The sequence below is a fragment of the Plectropomus leopardus genome, chromosome 10 (genome assembly GCF_026936395.1).
Source record: "Plectropomus leopardus strain MGB_pleo_1.0 chromosome 10, ASM2693639v1, whole genome shotgun sequence".
Classification (NCBI taxonomy): domain Eukaryota; kingdom Metazoa; phylum Chordata; class Actinopteri; order Perciformes; family Serranidae; genus Plectropomus; species Plectropomus leopardus.
In genome coordinates, this window is record NC_142185.1 from 27849437 (window position 1) to 27868014 (window position 18578).

The following is an 18578-nucleotide window of genomic DNA, read 5'->3' on the forward strand; positions in this document are numbered from 1 at the left end:
TACAAATATGATGTTTATCAATTTAAAACAGTTATTCTCAAACATTTTTGTGTCGAGGAACCCTAAATTAATACACATAAGGTCGCTGACCCCATGTGATAAAAATGTGTTTATAACTCTTACTCACAATGGTGTCACTTGTGTAGTGAATTAAAGAGTGAAATGAAACTACTCTCCATTTTTCTGGGGACCCCTTAGGCTTCCTGAAATGACCCCTGGTGGTCCTTGAACCCCTGGTTGAAAACCACTGACTTAAAAGATAATTTTGCATGTAAGGAAAGTCGCAGTTTGGTGAAGGTTTGTCGTAGTGCCTTTTAGGTTTGTGTGAAACTGCTCAGTGAACTACGTCTCTAAACTCACCCAATATTAGTCACCAACACCAACAAGGCCGTTATCTTGGTGCAAATGTTGAGTTATCTTACTGGATGTGTTTTATCCAGCGACTCCTGGTCGTTTTATTATTAAGTACATCCTGGTGTGAAGCACTCAGGTATCGTAGCTTCAGCAGGAGAGAAAGTTATGACATCACTTTAGCAACTTCAGTGCGTGTAATCTTTCTAATTTTCAGTGTTTTACCTCAACAGTTTTACAACAAACTGCAACTTTCTCGATTGCAAAATGATGTTTTTAATTGATAAAAATCATATCTGTAATTCATGGCACAATTTAAACAAGATCAAAAAAAATAATTTATCTCCTGCCTTTGACTACTGTAGGTATTTTTTTCCAAAAAAATACGGTGGTCCACAGGAAGAGGAGGGACTTCACCTTTGTATTACCCTGAATAACCGGCTGCTGGAGATTGAAGAAGCAGGTACTTTTCACCCAGAATCAAAGTGACTTCTAAAAAAAATAATCCCACCAGTAAAGATTTAGGTGCACCAAAAAGGGAAAAAATACTTCTGCAATCAATTATTTTTATGTTTTATATTTGAAATTAATTTGAATCTGTTGTTAGAGTTGTTTTTTATTTTACAATACATGCATAGATGCAAAGTTGTAAAACCATAAAAACACCAATAAATCCCAGAGGTGGAGCAAATTTTTTTGGTATCACTAAAATTATTTTGCCAATTCTGAGTAAACAAAAAAACTATTCACAGCTAATCATATGCGACTGTCTGCTGCGTACACTGTTCCTCATTATAAACCCTTTGGAAGATCAAACTTGCAAAAAAGAAACGGAGGCACTGGCGAGATGCTGCACTTGTGTGTGTTTGTAATCACTCAGAGGGACAGAAATGAATCCAGCCTGAACTCCTTCCCCTGCTCTCACCCAGAGACCGCTACAACAAAAGCCTGCGTCTGCGCTCCAGTGAGTCTGGATCCCTCGGCCTCCATTATTCCTTACCACTGCCTCATATACAGTAAGTTAGCAAACTCACACAACATCCTGGTAAAGCTACAACTCTGGTATTGTTTGTGAGCACATGTGTGTGTGCCCGTCGAGACAGACTCCCTGTAGAGCCACATCAGTAATAATGAATTGTGTAGAGACTGGAGAGGCTCGTTTCTGGCAGGGTGAAGACTGCTCTGTAACTTTATCCTCGATGATCGGGTCGAGCTAAACAAACCATTTGATGGTACACTTACTGACTTGTTTGTGTGGTTTCCTTACTGTGTGGTTACTGGGAGTTTATCAAGTTAAAGTGCTGAAAAAAGCAATATTATGGGCCTTTTTAAAAGTTATTTAGATATATTTCTAGTTAGTTAGCACACTGTCACCTTATCGTACGCGGTACAGAATGACAATAATTGAACCTTGAACCTTGAAATGACTGCAGCCAACCCTAACCCTGACCCAAGACTAATAAATGGGCATGATTAGACTTTCTTGGATAATTAAAATAATCTTGTGACTTTGGCGAAACCTGATTACGTGAGTCCTGTCCCCAGTGTGAAATTAATTGCTGTGAAGTTGTCACACCAAATATCAAAAATCGTGTTTTGAAATCAGATCTATGCTGTCTTAAAAAATCAGAACGGTGCCAAGCCAAGCAGAAAATAATCAGTAACATCACACAATCCATGAAGGACACTGATTTTCACTTTGATAACGTTTGATGTCGTTTGATTTTGTTTGTTTGCCTTTTGGAGCACGTGTGAGTCTCTCTCTCTGTGTGTGTGTGTGTGTGTGTGTGTGTGTGCGTGCGCACGTGTGGGCATGCATGAGTTGGAACTTTTTTGCAATGTGAAAAATGGAGTGTGATTGCAGAGTGGCGAAAAGGTTACGTTTGGAAAAACAAACTATATGACAACAGTGGTCTCTTTTGATAGCGTGATTGGCAATCTTCAAATGCAGCCGAAAACAAAGAGGAATAAAAAGAGGGAAAAAAAACAAAGGAAAGGCAAAATTGAAGTTGTCAGTTTGTACCTGAGTTGTCCCAAACTATCCCATTCTGCAGCCAGTGGGGGTTTCTGTCAGTCGGCAGCACACTTCTATGTTCCTCTGCCTCTGTCACCGCCGTTCCATTTCTCTGTCTGGGCTTTTATACATCTCTGGGTCCGAGGCTTGAAAGGTTGGATGCAGAGGGAGAAGGGAGAAGATGACAAATACATACATTAAAATCATGCACAATTTAGGGAGCAAAATTAAAGCCAATTCTTTGATCTCAGCGGAATAAGAAAGCACGTATGGATGATTATTGAGCTGAAAAGGAAGCACGTTGTTCTTTTGTGCGAGTGCACGATGATCCAGCGCACAATGATTGAGTCTGAGAGCCATTCCTCTTCAGCTTGACCTGACTGTAGCATGTGATGCTGGTTTCTATTTGTTTGTTTGCTTTGAAGACTTGTATGGTCAAATAGAAAATTCCCAGAATGCCCTGGAGTGATATATACAGTAAGGAATGTAGACAGGTGTTTTGCTCAGAGATGGAGTTTCACAAATGTATAGAAACATGTTTTTTTTATCCCCCTCTCTCTCTCTTTGGACATCTTGTCTATTCTGATGTGAAATCTTCCGGACACAATGCTGCTTCTTCTGTCATTGTTAGTACATTACAGTCCTAATTCACAATGCAGCGCCAATGCTTTGCTTCTTCATAATGTCATATCCATTTTCTGCTCCCGTGCTCGCAAACACCATATTCATGCACAATTTGACATAATGGCAGAGTTAAAAACATTAAATTCTAAGGTAATGTCTCCAGAGGGCTATAATCACATTAAAAAAATGCTCTCTCAGTGATCTGTAAGATTGCTCGCTGCAGTGAAATTTAATTGTTTGAGCATAGCACCCCCTGCAGGTGGGCATTATTCCTTGCTAATAATACAGTGAAAGCCCAGACTGAAGTGGAGGCTCTCATTGTTACCCTTTCACTGCAATTACAGGCCTTTCTACTTTGATTGGTGGGTAATTGAATTGGTTTGAGCCTGTATGATTTCCTTCCGAAGTTGCCACTCATATTCCAATCTTGGCTCCAGATCACACAAAGCCTGTCTCCCAGTAATTAAAGACGTCAAAGCCAGGTGTAGAACTGGGGAACTGGGGAAGCACAGCCAGATGAATGGGACTGATTAGGTGTTTAGTGAAAATGAGATTTTCTGGCTCAAAGACAAAGTACAGCCTCTCACTTGGTGCTCGGTGATCGCTGGGGTGGCAATTGACTGCTGTTGATGAGGTACATGAGGTAAAGGCCTGAAAATAACTTCCTGCATTCATCACATTTACAAAGGAACCGCGGTGTCAAAGTCGGAGACGAAATCTGAGCGATACATTTCACGCATGAAACAGGCTTTTAAACTGAACTTATATGGAAAATCAGAGGATATTTGTGCTAATTAGGCAGAAAACAGCCTGTCCCAATTCAGCTGTGGAGATTATGTAGCACAGAGAAAACCTGTAAAAAGACAACTTTAAAATAAGTGTGGGACAGTGTGTGAGTTCAAAGCAATGTATCTCACCATTGTTTTTATGTGAATAATATTGGCTACTGTCGTACAGTTTACCTGTACAAGTTCACATGTGGGGGAAAAAAGAGCCTCCTGAAAAACTGAATTTTATTGTACTTTTAATGTTATTGCAACCCAATCTCCTGAAAAAAATGTTGGCATAGTGCATTTCTGCAAACTATGGATATGTTATTTTTGTACATTGTTGATGGCAGATTGAAACACTACATTTCAACAACCCATGTTTAGGTTTGAGCAAATAAAATGCTTGATTATGGTTGCAAAAAAGTTAATATATTGGCTTAAAAACATTGTTTCGAGGGTAGAATCCGGCCTGGAAGTGGCGATACAAACATATTTTGTGGAATAATTTGCCACTGGAAGAACAACTACATTTGGAGGGTGAAAAGCAGCAGGAAAAAGAGACAAATTTCTACAAAAATACCCACATTTGGAGGCTAAAATGTTGCTGGAAAAGAGCCCAGGGTCACTAAAAAACACCCATGTTTGGGGGCTAAGAAATGCTGAAAAAAAAAAACAGGGACAGGTCACTAAAAAAACACCCATGATTGAAGGCTGAAAAGCGACTGAAAAAAAACTCCAAACCTCTTCTGCACATTCAAAGGTAATGGTGAGTAACTGTGGTCAAAGACTCACGCATAGGTCCTGAGTGAACGACAGCTGTGTTCAGGTCAAGGTCAGCGTACTTTGAGCGGTGGATGTACGCCAACTGACTGAGTGGAAAATGAGACTTTTTTCTCCCTTCATTGAGACCGGAATGGATTTTAATCAACACATTATGCCAGTTGTTAATTGCTTTTGCCGCCTGCTGCTAAAATAATTTGCTACTTTTTTATTGTAGTAGTAGCCATCTGTTTCAAAACACAGGGACAGGATCAGGCCTGGACCTGGGGTGGATGTTGACATGAGATACAGGCGGCTAATTTGCACTGCCGCCACCTTATTTATGAGGCTAAGAATGTGTGGAAAGGAGGGAAAGATTCACAACAAGGAGCTAAAGTGGAGAGCAAGCTACACTGAAATGAAGAAAACAGAATATTAATCCTCAGAAAAAACCATATAAAAAGGTGCCTTCATTTACACTTTACACATGATGTAGTTATGTATCAAAATGATAAATGAGTAGTCACTTTTGTACAAATGTACACGGCAGATTATCCTGTGCACCTTTTGAAACAGACATCATTTTGGCCTTGAGGAACAATGGCCTCGTTATGAGGCTCACTCTGCTTTAACCCCTGTTGATGTCCCTTAATTGCTCAAGGCTGCAGACAGACACTCAATAGTGTCTAGAAGGGACAATAGCCAGTGAGGGAAAGCTTTCACCCTGCTTCACCTCATATTTACTCTAATCAGCTGTACTGTTGAGGCTCACATCACTGGCAGTATGGATTGAGCGTGTTACGCCTCTGCTCTTCTCCTAAGTCTGATCTCTGGTCTTTGTTCAAAGTGTTTTATGGTTTATTGGCAAGTTTGTATTTGAGTTTTGCGGCCCAGTCGTCAGAAGAAATGTTGGATCTGCACATTTCTGCTAAACACTGATATGTTACATTTGTACACTTTATAAGTGTGACATAGTTGACAAGTTATGTATTTGAGGTTCTCACCTGGAGGAGGAGAGGGTCGTGGTTGGCGTGACACTTTGGCGAGACGACTGTCAAGCAGCAACGGACCACTGTTTGAAACCAACAAAAGCAATAATGAAAAGTTCAAAACATTTTCAGCTGTGTTGGAGCACCTTGGTAGCTGATTAGTCATGCCATATTCTCGCTCTCACTTTTTTAGCTGTTTCACAGAATAAAAATAAAACATCTGGTGATTCTGCTTTTAGCCATTATGCTCCAAAACGATGGAAAAGCCTGTTGGAGGATCTGAGAGGAGCCAAAAAAAAAAGAATACTTTTAAACGTAAACTAAAAACCTTCTCTAAACCTAAATCTTTTTAGTCTGGCTTTTATGTAGTGTCTTATTATCACTATTTTTGGGGGGTTTATTTCTTTATTTATTTATTAAGGTCCATTTATTTAAGATCCATTTTGGCCAATCTCATACGTTGTTCTTGCACTTTGAAATGCATTTGATTTGTTTGAAAGGTGCTATATAAATAAAATCTGATTGGCTGATTGATTAACAAAACATTTTGAGTTTGAGTCCGGTCATACGACCTTTAACTGCATGACAGACCCCTTTCATTCTTGTGCCGATTTCTACACCGCCCTCTGTTAATTAGACGCAAAAATGCCTAAAAAGTGCCCAGCTGTGTTTTTATCAACAAAAATTGGTATTTCAAGTCAAAATATCCTTTCCCAACCCTAACCAAGAGGTTTTACGTACGTAATCATATGTTAATCCCCTCCATCGGTTTGTATGATACCTAACCAATTAGTGCCCAATAAATGGTCTCGTCAACAGGTTTAGAAATAAGCACCATTGAGTGGCTGATAGATTTTGGAAATCTTAAGAAAGGTGTTGGAAGTTGTCGACCAGTGATAACTCCAACATGATGAATCTACCTCTGAAACAGCAAGCATTTTAAGGGCAATAGCACCTCATTTCCACTTAATTATCAGATAACATGGTCACAATGTCTCCGTGAAAAGTCTCAGAGGTATAAATTCAGACTTTCTGGGGGAGGATGACAAGTGTGCTCTAAGTCATATCTACTTTCCAACACTTCCTCCTCCAGAACTTGTTTTTAATTAGCTGTTTGGAGAGCCATTAAGAGCTGCACTGGGGGTGTACAGTATGTGAAATACGCGTCTTCTATATAAGAATCTCTCTGTGGCTCTGTCTGTCATGCATACAGAATTTGCATCTGCGTGTGGTGGTCCTGCACTGCAGTATGGGCAGAGAAAGCATTTTCCAGTCTATGTGATGCCGCCAGGGTTTGAAGGCGACATCTCAACAGGAGGGGACCGAGCCATCAAAGCCATCATGTACTTTAATTACAGGTAATGTCGACGCACAGACACTCTTCCACTCCCTCCGCTCTTAAGAACTTCCTCCTCAATTACCAAAGTGCCTCAATTAGACCCTAAATAAGCAGTGGACATGCACGAGGGAGAGATGGGCAAATTACAATAGAGAGGGTAAAAACAACAGGCCCTGTAAGAGCCAGTGTGATGCAGAGGCAATTAAAAGACAAAAAAGTGTTCTGCCACGCAGGGCGAAAATGAGAAAAAAGAGAAAAAGCCCTTTGATGAGCTAGTTCTGAGCTAAGTGGAGCTTAAGAGGCGATGGTTGAGGAGAAAAAGAGAACGAGAAAAGAGAAATTAAAGACATTTGATTGGCAAGAGGGCTGATGTCACACTGTTTCCCTACAGGACCATATGTCTGGGGGGGGGGGGTGCACTCAGTCATCGAGAGACTGGAATGTGTGAGTAAGTCATGATTTCTATAGAGTAAGTAGGCGTCCCACAGGCAGCTGATTCTCTACACTCTCTCTGCTTTCCCTCGCATTCATTATCCAACTCCATACACACTCCATCAACTGTGAAACTTACTGGGCTTTTGAATGGACAAATGAAGACCCCGGCTCTTTTAATGGGCTAATTCTGTGTCTAACAAGGGCCCTTGTTAAGGGGAAATGCTTTAGCTGCAGCCGGCAGTTGAGTGCATTAGTCAATTAGCTCCAATCTAACCCAGAGCGATTGTTTGATGAATTAACGAGAAAGAAATACATCATCAACGAATAAAATGAGAGGCAAATGCCCACACCTCTGTTTACGTGTTTGTTTGTGTGAGTGGGTGTGTGTACTCACAGTGGCTGTGTACTGGATCAACCGGGGACGGCAGATTCATGGCTGGTTGGAGCTCATCTGGGTCCAGAGCGAGCCGCTGTCATCACTGGTCATCGCAGTGGAATGGAAAAAGTGCCCGGCGCCAGGATAAGCAGTAAAAAAAAAGTTTTGGATAATATGGTCCAAAAAAGAAAGTCAACAGTTTATCAGGGCAGCTCAGCGAGTTTCCAGGAGAGGGCAGTGTTATCCAGAAGAGAGGTGGGGACGTCTCCGAGTGTTTGATCTGAGCAGATGTGTGCGAGGAGAATCATTAAACAGCATCTGTCCACTCAATTACCCCCTTTGTTAGTCTGATCCCAGGTTTTTTTGTTTTTTACTCTTAGAGGGGTAATTAAATCCCCCATAAACTGAATCACTGTGTAAAACAAGTCATGGTACAAGGGGCAACAGGCTTTCTAAAGGAATCATGGGATATCAAAAACAATAGAAATTACTCAGGGTTTGTTTTTAAGGTAATACAGGCTGCATTATCATCTATGATCAGCATTTAAAAAATACTGGGAACTGAAAAAGATTTTTGTTTCATTATGAAACTGAAATTCCACCAAGAAAATAGTTTGCAGTCTCATACTGAACAGCAACTGTTGAAATTAAAACTTGATCATGCCTATAAAGAAATGTGGATGATGACCTGTCAGCTTCTTCTAGCAAGATTATACATTTACATGTGCACAAAAAATTTTAAAAAATGCGAATAGTCTTTGGCAATAAGACCCCATTATGATGTCATTTATTTTAAAGGGGATGGTAAAGCCATAGTGGGATGGCAAACCCCAGTTGTGGAACCCAAGTCACAAGTAAGTCTCTAGTCTTTGCACTTAAGTTATGAGTTAAGTCCGAAGTCAAGACGGATACTTTTTTTAAAATTTATTTCAGAAATGACTAATAAATCAACCTTTTACCTTCTTCTTCTACCTTCTTAACATACTTTTTCATCTTTGGGTTTTGGGCAAGATATTGTGTTTTGAGGTCAAAAGGATCAATTAAAAGTGGAGTCAAAAGTCACTGGTGTTTAAGTGTTAAAGTCCAAGTCGAGTTGCAAGTTCAGTCCAAAGTCATCAATTTGTGATTCAAATTTTACGTGAGTCCAAGTCATGTGACTAAAGTCCACACCTCTGGGGAACCCCCCACATGGAGTCTGGATGCTGATGGTGGTGATGAGATGAAGAGGATGACTACAATACGGACGTGATGAAGAGTGAACTTTTGATCATCTCGACCATGGCACAGGATGCAATGACTAGAGGTGGATGAGGCGGATGGGGTGAATGAGGCCCGGCGATTGCCTGAAATGATAGCTGACAGCAGCAGAGAGGAACATAATTAACAGTCTGACTGCAGCGACATGATAAACTGATAGAGATCGTTTGAAACTGAGCATATTGGCTTGATATCTTTAAAAAAAAATGGAAAAAGGCAATGAGCAGCACAAGTAGAAAAAAACTAAAAATTAGCAAAAAAGAGAGAAAAGTACAAGAAAATTAAAAAAATAAATTTAAAAAAAAGTCAAAAAGAAAATGAAGAAAAACAAGGAAAAAGCACTTAAAAAATATAACAATTTTGTAGCATTTGATTTTAAATACCGAATTCAGATTATTAACGATATAGTTTTCCCTCGCTTGTTAACTAGACATTTTTCCTAGCTTTTTTTTTTTTTTTAAAAAATCTAAATCTACTAATTTCTTGCAATTTGTGGAACATTTCCTACCAAGTTGCTAATTACCTTTTTCCCAAGTTTTTGAGAAGAAAGTGCAACAACCTGCTCAGAGTTCAAAGGTTAAATACTTGTGAAAGCAACAAAAGAAAAGTGAAGTCGCTCCAGGTTTCAAAGGATTAACTGGAAAAGTGGTCACCCAAGCAGTGAGACAGTGAGAGGGAACATAATGAAAGTCTTCCTGTTGGATGTACGCTGAGCTTAATGTAACGTGATGGGAATGAAATCCGACAATTATTTTGCTCATAAATGCCTGTGTAGGCCTTTATTAGAATAACGGAATATTTGATAAAGTTAAGGACTCATAATAATTTACAAAATATTTCATGTTTTAACTCCACACAAATACATAAGATAGATCTGACTTTAAATTACATTCACAGTCATAAATCTAAAAGTTGCTTTAATTTGCTTGTTGTACCAACAACAACAAGAGGCCTGGTTTGAGTATAAAGTGACTATAAGAAAATGTATACGATAAATACTGAAGACCAGAAGAGACATTATCAAAGATGTGGACTAAAACAGAAGAAAGAGACAAAGCGTTGACATGAAAGGACATCACACATTGTTGTAGCTGCGTCAATACGATTACAGGAAAAGTTGACATGAAACAGCAGAAAACATTAAGAGCAGCAGCTTCTTGGTTTGTTTCATGGATGCAACATGTCCTCTCAAGTCACAGTCTGCCTTAACACCACATGTGCCTGCATAGAAAAATTCAGGAATCAAAATGAGTGGAAATCACAGAAGGAAAGTGAAACCTATCCCCGAGGTATGAAATCGTCACTGCATCTCAAAACGGCTGCTCAACGCAAGTATCATTGCATAACCTGCACGCAAAACCTACAATACTTTCTCACCAGTTGTGAAGCCGGAAAAAAGAGAGTAGAAAAAGCATTGTTTTCACTGATGAGGAGCGAGCAAGAGGAAAAGAAAGAAATTCCCAGCTTATCTGGGAAAAAACAAACTGCAGGACGCGCTCATTCTTTACATGTCGATGAGGTCATCACCGCTCTCGTCGCTCTCCACAGTCAGCTGGCGGGTCCACCACTTCTTCACCTCTGACCCTGAGGACGCCTCATCGTTGACAGGGTTCATCTTGCACACTATGGACTTGACACTCGTGCGACCTGAAACAGACAATTCACAGCCTGATTCTTTAAATTTCAACCTGTATTTCTTCTACATGTCATTTTTATTAGCCGCAACCGACAGCTCTATGCGTCACTCTGTCGGTCAGAGTCCACAAATATTTCGCTACTCTTTGAAGGCCACAGTTTTTGCCCTAATAGGCTGAAATTCAGCATGGAAGGAAGGTGTGTGTGTACACATATTTGTTTGTGTTCACGCCAACGGGCTAAAAGAGCGCATGGCAATGACTGGGATGTTATCAACCTATTAAATGGCCATTATATGTCGATATAAACCCTACAGATATGGGTCAGTAAAGGGCCAACTACATCTACTGGTAGGTTCAGAGGGCCATTATAAGCCCATTTAATGGCTGTTATCTGTGATTGTAAACCTTATAGATGTGGGTCAATAGGGGCCAGCTACACCTACTGGTAGGTTCAAAGGGCCATTATTTATCATTCAGTGTCTGTTACCAGTTTGTTAGGTTTTTCTTCCACTATCCTTAGGTTTAGGCCTCAAAAAGACGTGGTTAGGTTTAAGACAAGATCACGGTTAGGTGTACACATCGATTTCTCAAGGGGCCTGAAACCCCAGTATGGGAGCCATTCCTGTAAGATGCTACCTGTCCTGAAGAGGTCACTGTCGTGTATTAGGTGTGTGTCAATATATGTAGGAACCATCATGCTGTTTTTTGACTGACTATATACTGACACGCTCACCTGCGTTCAGTCAGCTGTTCCTCTGGTGAAAACAAGAGTCTTACTTCTTGTCTTTGATGCAGTTTATTTCTCACCATCGTGGTTTTCAATGAAACATGCAAGAACTCACCATCTGTGTCCATAAACATCATACAAAGAAGAACTTTTCACAACTATCATCAGCATGACATGACACGGCGTGAGGGTCAAAAAATGATGGTTCCTGCCTATTTTGACATACACCCAATATCTCACAGTGAAGGACATGTAGGACAGGTGGCGTCCTACATGCATTTACATCAGGAATGGCTCCTATACCTGATCTCACAGTGTGAAAGTCCCTCATATTGCACATCCACCATCCCTCCCTCCCATCCTATATGCAGACTTTATGAAAATGGGAGAAAGTCCCATGAAAGCCCTTTCTGGCAGACAGTTTGATTTCATGACCTGATGATGGCCTTTCAACCTAACAGTTGGTGTGGCAGGCTCCTACTAACCCATATCTATGAACCTTATCACTAATAATAGACATTTAATGGCCTGATAACAGCCAAATCAGCTGGCCAATTGTGAATTTGCACTTAACGAGGATCCTTGCCTCCTGCCAGGCCCCTGTTTGTAGTTAACTGACCTGTCTGGATAAAAAAATACTTTTTCTAAAATATAAGGTCATGTAAAGCTTTGTTCCAGCTCAAATTAACAGAGCGTCCTCTAGAGAACTGTGCCATTTGCATTAGTCAATGTACAGAGTCATATTTACCTGCAGGCAGTCGCCACTGTCCCAGCTTCCTCTGTGGTCTCCCCAGGTCTGACGAGTCCTGCCTGTAGCCTCCTCTGTCTGACAACGTGGGGCTCAGTAGCTGCTGGAGACCACTCATCTAAACAAAGAGGAGATATCCTTTGTTTCACCACAGCAAGCGCACACCTGCAGATTATATGATGTGCTGGCTGTATATCAAGCTGTGAGTGATCGTGAGTGTGTACGTGGTGCTGGTATGGATGTGGGGCTTTACCTCAGGCTGCGAGGGGTTGTCTGGGTTGTTAGCGTTGTGGTCTTCACTTGGCAAGGTGGTCTCTATGCTGGGAGGGTTGAGGAAGCGGCTCAGCTCCTGCTGCTGGCTCTCTCTCAGGCTGTGGATGATGCTACATGACTGCTGCTGCTTCTGCAAGGGCACAGGGACGTGCAGTATGTGGTCAGTGTGTGATACTGTAGTCTGTACTGTGCCTGTATGTTTGTAAAACACTCTAGGAATAAGTATTTTCACAAGGCATGTTTGTGTGTTTACTGTTGACAGACTAACCGCACGGATGCGTTTGAGGCATTTCTTGAGCCACATGCGTATGGTCTGTTTGGCAACCTCCTCTTCAATGGTGTACTCCAACTGTTCCCTGGCCAACAGCTCCTCCAGCTGGAGAGACTTTCTAATGTCCACTGAGCGATATGACAGCATGCTGTATGACACACACACACACACACAACACACCCCACACACACACACAGAGACATACAGCCAAAAAAGGCACATATTTGGTAGAATATAATTATGTTTCAGTGAAATCAAAGATTACCAGAGCTTTAGAGGAATAATTAATCCCACAAATGAGCATTTGTATATCAATTACTCACTCCATGTTGTGTAAAATTTGTGAAGAAAACACATTTTCTCACATCACCTCCAGAGTGAACCGAAAAATCCAAAAACAGATATAATGCTCAATGAACTGAAGTCACAGGGGTTCACAAGTAATCCAAGTCTTATTTATGCAGTCATATGCTCAGTGCTTCCCAAACAGACAGCCCTTTCTAACGGGGAACTGAACTAAAAGTGACAATTATCTATGCTCTATTCAAAGCCAAAGACTCCATGAGCAAAAGTTGTAGTTTTACCTCGTTGAACACGGGAGCTGCTGGTCTATCTGCCTCTATCAGTTAGTTAGTTTTATTGTGTGACTTTGGTGTTTTAAAGGTTTAGTTCAGATTTAGCAAAGTCACTCAAAAACACAAACAAACTACAAAAAGAGGCAGTGATAGACCAGCAGCCACCAAGTTCAGAGAGTTAAAACTACTGTTTTTGTCAGTTATACTGCACAAGTTGTGTGAAAATTTGTAAATTCATGTTTTGATATAGTTGTTAAACGCAGCCCCCTATGAATTCAATCAACCATTTTTAATTCACCAAAGAAAAAAGTTTTCTTATTCAACATAACACGGGGTGAGTAACACATACACAAATGCTCATTTGGGAGGTGAAATATTTCTTTAAAGTAAAAACACTCCTCAACAAAAGCTGTCAATGTTACACAGAAGCACCCAACACTTCTAAACCTTGAAATGATGGGACATCATTTGACTAAGTCTATACTTCAGTCAGAGGGTGTCAAGCTGTTGAAGAAATACAGTCCCCATTTTTATTTAGAAGCAGGTTTTGTTACCTTCTGTGCAAAATATAGTTTCTACAGTGATGTGCCCCTGCCCTCTGATCCGAATTTCAATTGGACAGAAAGAGCAAATAACTGATGCAGCTCCACTTACAGATTTGGAGTGAAAAAAGGGATAAATTTACATCAAAAACATGCCTAGTTAAGATTTAATATTTTCATTTAAAATTCAAAATATTCAGTAAAAGAGATGTAACTGTTACACTGTGTTACCATAGTGGGTCCCACTTAAATACTTATACACCGTGTTTATATAAAGTATATGCCGTGTTTCATGGTCACCTGAGCACATCATGGAAGGTCACATCCCCTCCACTGTGCAGTCGCTCCATCTCATAGCACATGTGTTTAAACAGCAGCTTGTCTTTGTCCAGGTCCACCTCCAGCCTGCCTCGGAGCAGACGAAGCAGGAACTTCACCCTGGATGTGGGGATCACACCCTGCGGAGACAGTCGTAGGGTTATTTAAGAAGCCATGACCAGACTAAAGTGTATGATGCTGAAACTTAGACCTGAATTTTAAATCTGTCCAGCTTTTAAGCCTAACAGTAAAAAGCCCTAATGACCCTTCTTTGATATTTGGGGGTGGTTAAATGGTAGAGTGGGAAGAAGAGCCTTTGGTTTGATATGGGATGTCAGACCACTGTTATGACAAGTTACTGGCAAAGATGAATAGAATTGCGCTATATAGCTCTGTATGTAATAAGTGTGCATACATGCACAAATAATTGAATAGAAAATCCTACAGTAAATCCAGTTGACATCAGGGACAAATAGGAGGGGGGTCTACATTTTCAATCTGGCACACACTGCTCTAATTACTCTTACTCATATTACTCAAAGCCATACTTCATTCCCTTCAGCCCTCCTCATTAGCTCTTATCTCGCCTTTATCTCTTCTATATTATCCTTTGCTCATGGCCATATGATCATCGCCCTCCCGCCTCTGCTGTGTCCTCATCCTCTCTCTCCTATTGCTAATTTCTCACCTCCCGTTTGTCATCCACCATGTTCCAGATGATCTGGAAGTGCCTCAAGTCATTATAGCTCAGCAGCTGGTCCTCCTCGGTGGAGTAGAACAGAGAGAAGTTCTCCACGATGATGGCTGCAGCGATAGAGGAAGATATAATACTCACAGATGCAAATATACAATAATAACGATTGCCATGTAGTTTAAGATGCATCTATCATCTCTGTTGCTCTGCTGGCCTTTAGAGCTCTAAGTACCCATTTATTTTATGATGCCATGAGTCAAGAGCTCAGCCTGAATGAATCATATCACAATAAAAGGTTGATGGAAACCCAGACTGTTGAACTTTAAATCTCTTAACGTGTGCTCAAGAAAGACAACAAACCTTTTGATTACATTTTTCTACTCGACATCTCTAATTTTCTGTTATTCATAGAACAATCACCCTTTCTCTTCGGTTGTTCCTGTCCTATCAAGATGCTGGAAACGTATCCATGCCTTTATTTTAAATCGATAAAATAAAGTATAATAAGTTAATTACTATCATTCCATCTTGAAGCTTATGCTTATTTGGACTCTACTCGTGTCCTTTTGTGTAATCCCCTCTCCCTTCTTTTTCCATGTAATTCTGCCTCTCTCGCTCTTCTTATACAGCAGCTTCTGACGTGAAAAAGAAATGATTTCACATGAGGGCTTTGATCACTGTGCTGAGATGACAAAATGCCGCATAAGTGCTCCCTATGAGCTCTGCAGTCTTGAGTTACATAAAGCAGCATGAGAAGAGCCCTTGCTGATGCCAAAGCAGAAGTTTGTCATCCTTTTGAATGGCTTTTATGCAGGCACACAGTTTGGATTTAGTCCCCACCAGTGCTGGAGGTAACACATTACTCTAATCACATTACATCAGTCTGTAACGTAGTAATGAAACAATAAATCAGAATCACATTATAGTTCATATTACAGTTACTAATCAAACAATTATGTTGTTACGTGTGTAACATATGTTCTTTAATTGTCTGCATAATGTTTTGGTGAAAATTAAAAAAAAAGAAATTATTTAACGTGCCAGCAGCCCATCATGTAGCCCGGTCGTGAAGAGGCTCTTTAGTCTGAGCAGCTCTGTGTGGACTCAAAGGAGTAAAAGGTTTTCTGACAAACAATTTGCGACACTCCTCCTCATGAGGTTTAACTCCTGCTTTAGTGATAAACACGTCAAATGAGCTGACTAGTCTGCGATGAAAACATGGTTTAGTGAGTGAGTGACTCGAGTGTGTTTGTGTGTTTTCAGCCTGTTACATGCAATTCATATGCCATTCAAATGTGTTTTTCCTTTTATTTAATGGTTTTAGGAAAGCCCGTCACTTCTATTATTTATTTCAGTTTACTGATGTATTATTTAGAGGAAATTAAAATTTTCATTCGGCCATGATATGTAGGCCAATATTGTTTTATATATTGATGTAGTTCTATTTTGAGGCAGTTTTAGCCTACTGAAGTGTCGTCTTGATTCTCTTTACGAGCCTTGCTTTGTGCCAATGTTGGCATGTGTGGGTTTAACATTATAATGTTAACTAGCAATTCCTTGACAGTGCATTTTACCATGCTCACTCTTACCAATCGAAACCAGCTCCTGAAAATCATTGATATATCTTAAAAAAATACTCCTCCCCACTCCCAGCCTGCCGGCTCTCATTGACACTGTCACCACTTGCAGAGCACTGACCATGGCACAAAACCCCAGCCAGTCCCTCAACCCGTGCTTCATCTTCCTCCCCTCTGGCCACTGATTTTGACAATTACTCTGCCAGAAATGTTGCTTTGGGAGGAGCTTTGTGCCCTCTGCTCAGCTTTAAATAGCCTGGGGGGCAATGTTGTGGAGTAATCTAAGAGTACTGTAACAAGTAGCTTAAAAAGTTACTTTCTACAGGAAGTAAGTGAATAAATGCGTTACTTCTTAAAAAAACTATAATGAGTAACACATCACTTTTCTGAGTAAAGACCCCAAAACTGGTCCCCGCAATGTGATCAAAACAAGTATACCCACACACACTGACCTACTAGCAGGTTGAGCATGATGTATGCTATAATGACATAGAAAGAGCAGAAGTAGATAAGTGCTCCTGCGTAGTTGCCACAGTCAGTCTCCCAGTACCGATGTTTATCTGGGGTGCAGAATGGGGCCTGCACCTGTAGACAGAAAAAAAAACAAAAACAAAAACAAAAACAAAAACAAAAACAAAAACAAAAACGTAAAACGGGTATTAAAACATATCAAATGATCCCTGAAATGTAAAAGTTACAAAAAAAGCTTCTTGTTATTTACAGAGTGATATCCAGCTCTGTCCAGTAGAAAGCCATGTCAGCAGTTTTCACTGGGGCTATTTCTTTGCTAGAAAGTGGTTCTAGTGAAAACTGCTGACAGTGCGATCTGTGGAGTATGCAAAGTTATACAACTGTGAGTAACCAGAGTAACTCTTAATTTTTGCTGTGAGCACCACAAATAAAAATCCATTTGCCTCCATTGTATTGAGGTAGAGGCGGAAAATTGAGGTGAAGCGACCCTTTAGACACAAAATATGTCTACAATATACAGTATTTTCTAGATAGGGAACACATGGTGTGTTCTTTTGTCTGTGGGGATGTGCGCTTGACCTGCAGCCCGTCTTACCATGCAGTCATGCATGATTTTATTCCAATCCTCCCCTGTGACAATACGGAAGAGAACGGTGATCGCCTTGCCTGCTGTGGAGAAGTTGGCATGCCTGCGACAAGAGGAGACAGACTGAATCAGACAACTCTATAAAGATGTGTTTTACTGCAGACAGCCTGCGGTGCTCAGCAGCGGGAACAAGCAGGGACTGGTCAAAAACAGAAGAGTCTGATCCTTACCGGTTGATGTTCTCTCCATATTTAACAGTTCCAAAGAGAACGACGCCAGCAAAGGCATAGCAGAGGAGGAGGAGGAACATGCCCACGATGATGAAGAAGCTCTTGTACATACTGACTACCACGGTCAGCAGCAGCATCTTCAGAGTCACCTTTAGTCATCACACACATTCAGAGGCATATTTTGTTGTTAAAATACAGATGTCTTCTTTGGCCAAATTCATTAAATTGAGTGTTTTCTTGCACACAAATATACTCACATGCTTCCCACAAATTGTAAAAAATCTGAAGACAATCACACATGTGCCCATCATGTAGGTATATGCATTCTAGAGGGAGAAATGAGAGTTATTTGTGTAGTTTTTGCTTAACATTGACTTAATGATAATTCTTGAAATGTTCCCTTACAGCCAAACTCCAGTGTTTTCTGGCATTTCTATGTTTTCTATGTCATTTTTGGACAAATAACATAATTTGTGCTCAAACTTCAAAAAGTAAATGGTGTTAAAACATGAGGATGATGTTTTGTTTTGGGATTGTTTCTACAGTTTTTTGGTAAAACTTAAACTTTTTCATGGAGTTTGTGTGATAAGGGTTAATTAACTTCTACAGTCTACAGCAGGATATGTCAGGGATAAAGTTACTAAGCAACCGCCAGCTGGAAAAATGAATGGTGACAGGGTGATCAAAACTTCAAAGTGGAAACCATGTTTGATACAAGTAGTGGATACTCAATATGGCTAACTTACTTATCAAAAATGATTACAAACTGACAGGAATATTGATTTACAATTAGTTTATTTAATTGACTTGTTGTTGGTGGAGACTGGCACATAAATTAGTTATCCTTTTTAACTATTGGTTAAACATTAAAGATAAGCAGTCCTCATTTAGACGTAACTGAATTCCAGCTAACGTTCGATTCTTATTAATCAGTATTTTTTCAGGTGAAGGAGGTGGAGAGCAATCCTCCACTACTGATTATTAACCACACCCCTATTTGAGAAAAAAAACTTGA

At 40.3% G+C, this 18578-nt stretch overlaps 1 protein-coding gene across 6 annotated transcripts in view; it reads right to left on the reverse strand.

Annotated features, from left to right (window-relative positions):
• Positions 1 to 9635: 9635 nt before the first annotated feature.
• The window catches only part of nalcn (sodium leak channel, non-selective), an 89237-nt gene continuing 80294 nt past the window's right edge, over positions 9636 to 18578 (reverse strand). For all 6 annotated transcript variants that reach the window (XM_088083485.1, XM_042494455.2, XM_088083488.1 and 3 more), the window contains 10 exons: positions 17821 to 17889; positions 17564 to 17712; positions 17343 to 17436; positions 16729 to 16861; positions 14694 to 14809; positions 13988 to 14145; positions 12568 to 12718; positions 12280 to 12429; positions 12027 to 12144; positions 9636 to 10561 (listed from right to left, as the gene is read on the reverse strand). In XM_088083485.1, the coding sequence (XP_087939611.1) occupies positions 10419 to 10561; positions 12027 to 12144; positions 12280 to 12429; positions 12568 to 12718; positions 13988 to 14145; positions 14694 to 14809; positions 16729 to 16861; positions 17343 to 17436; positions 17564 to 17712; positions 17821 to 17889 (1281 nt within the window). In that variant the 3' untranslated portion in view covers positions 9636 to 10418. The remainder of the gene's footprint in view (positions 10562 to 12026; positions 12145 to 12279; positions 12430 to 12567; positions 12719 to 13987; positions 14146 to 14693; positions 14810 to 16728; positions 16862 to 17342; positions 17437 to 17563; positions 17713 to 17820; positions 17890 to 18578) is intronic.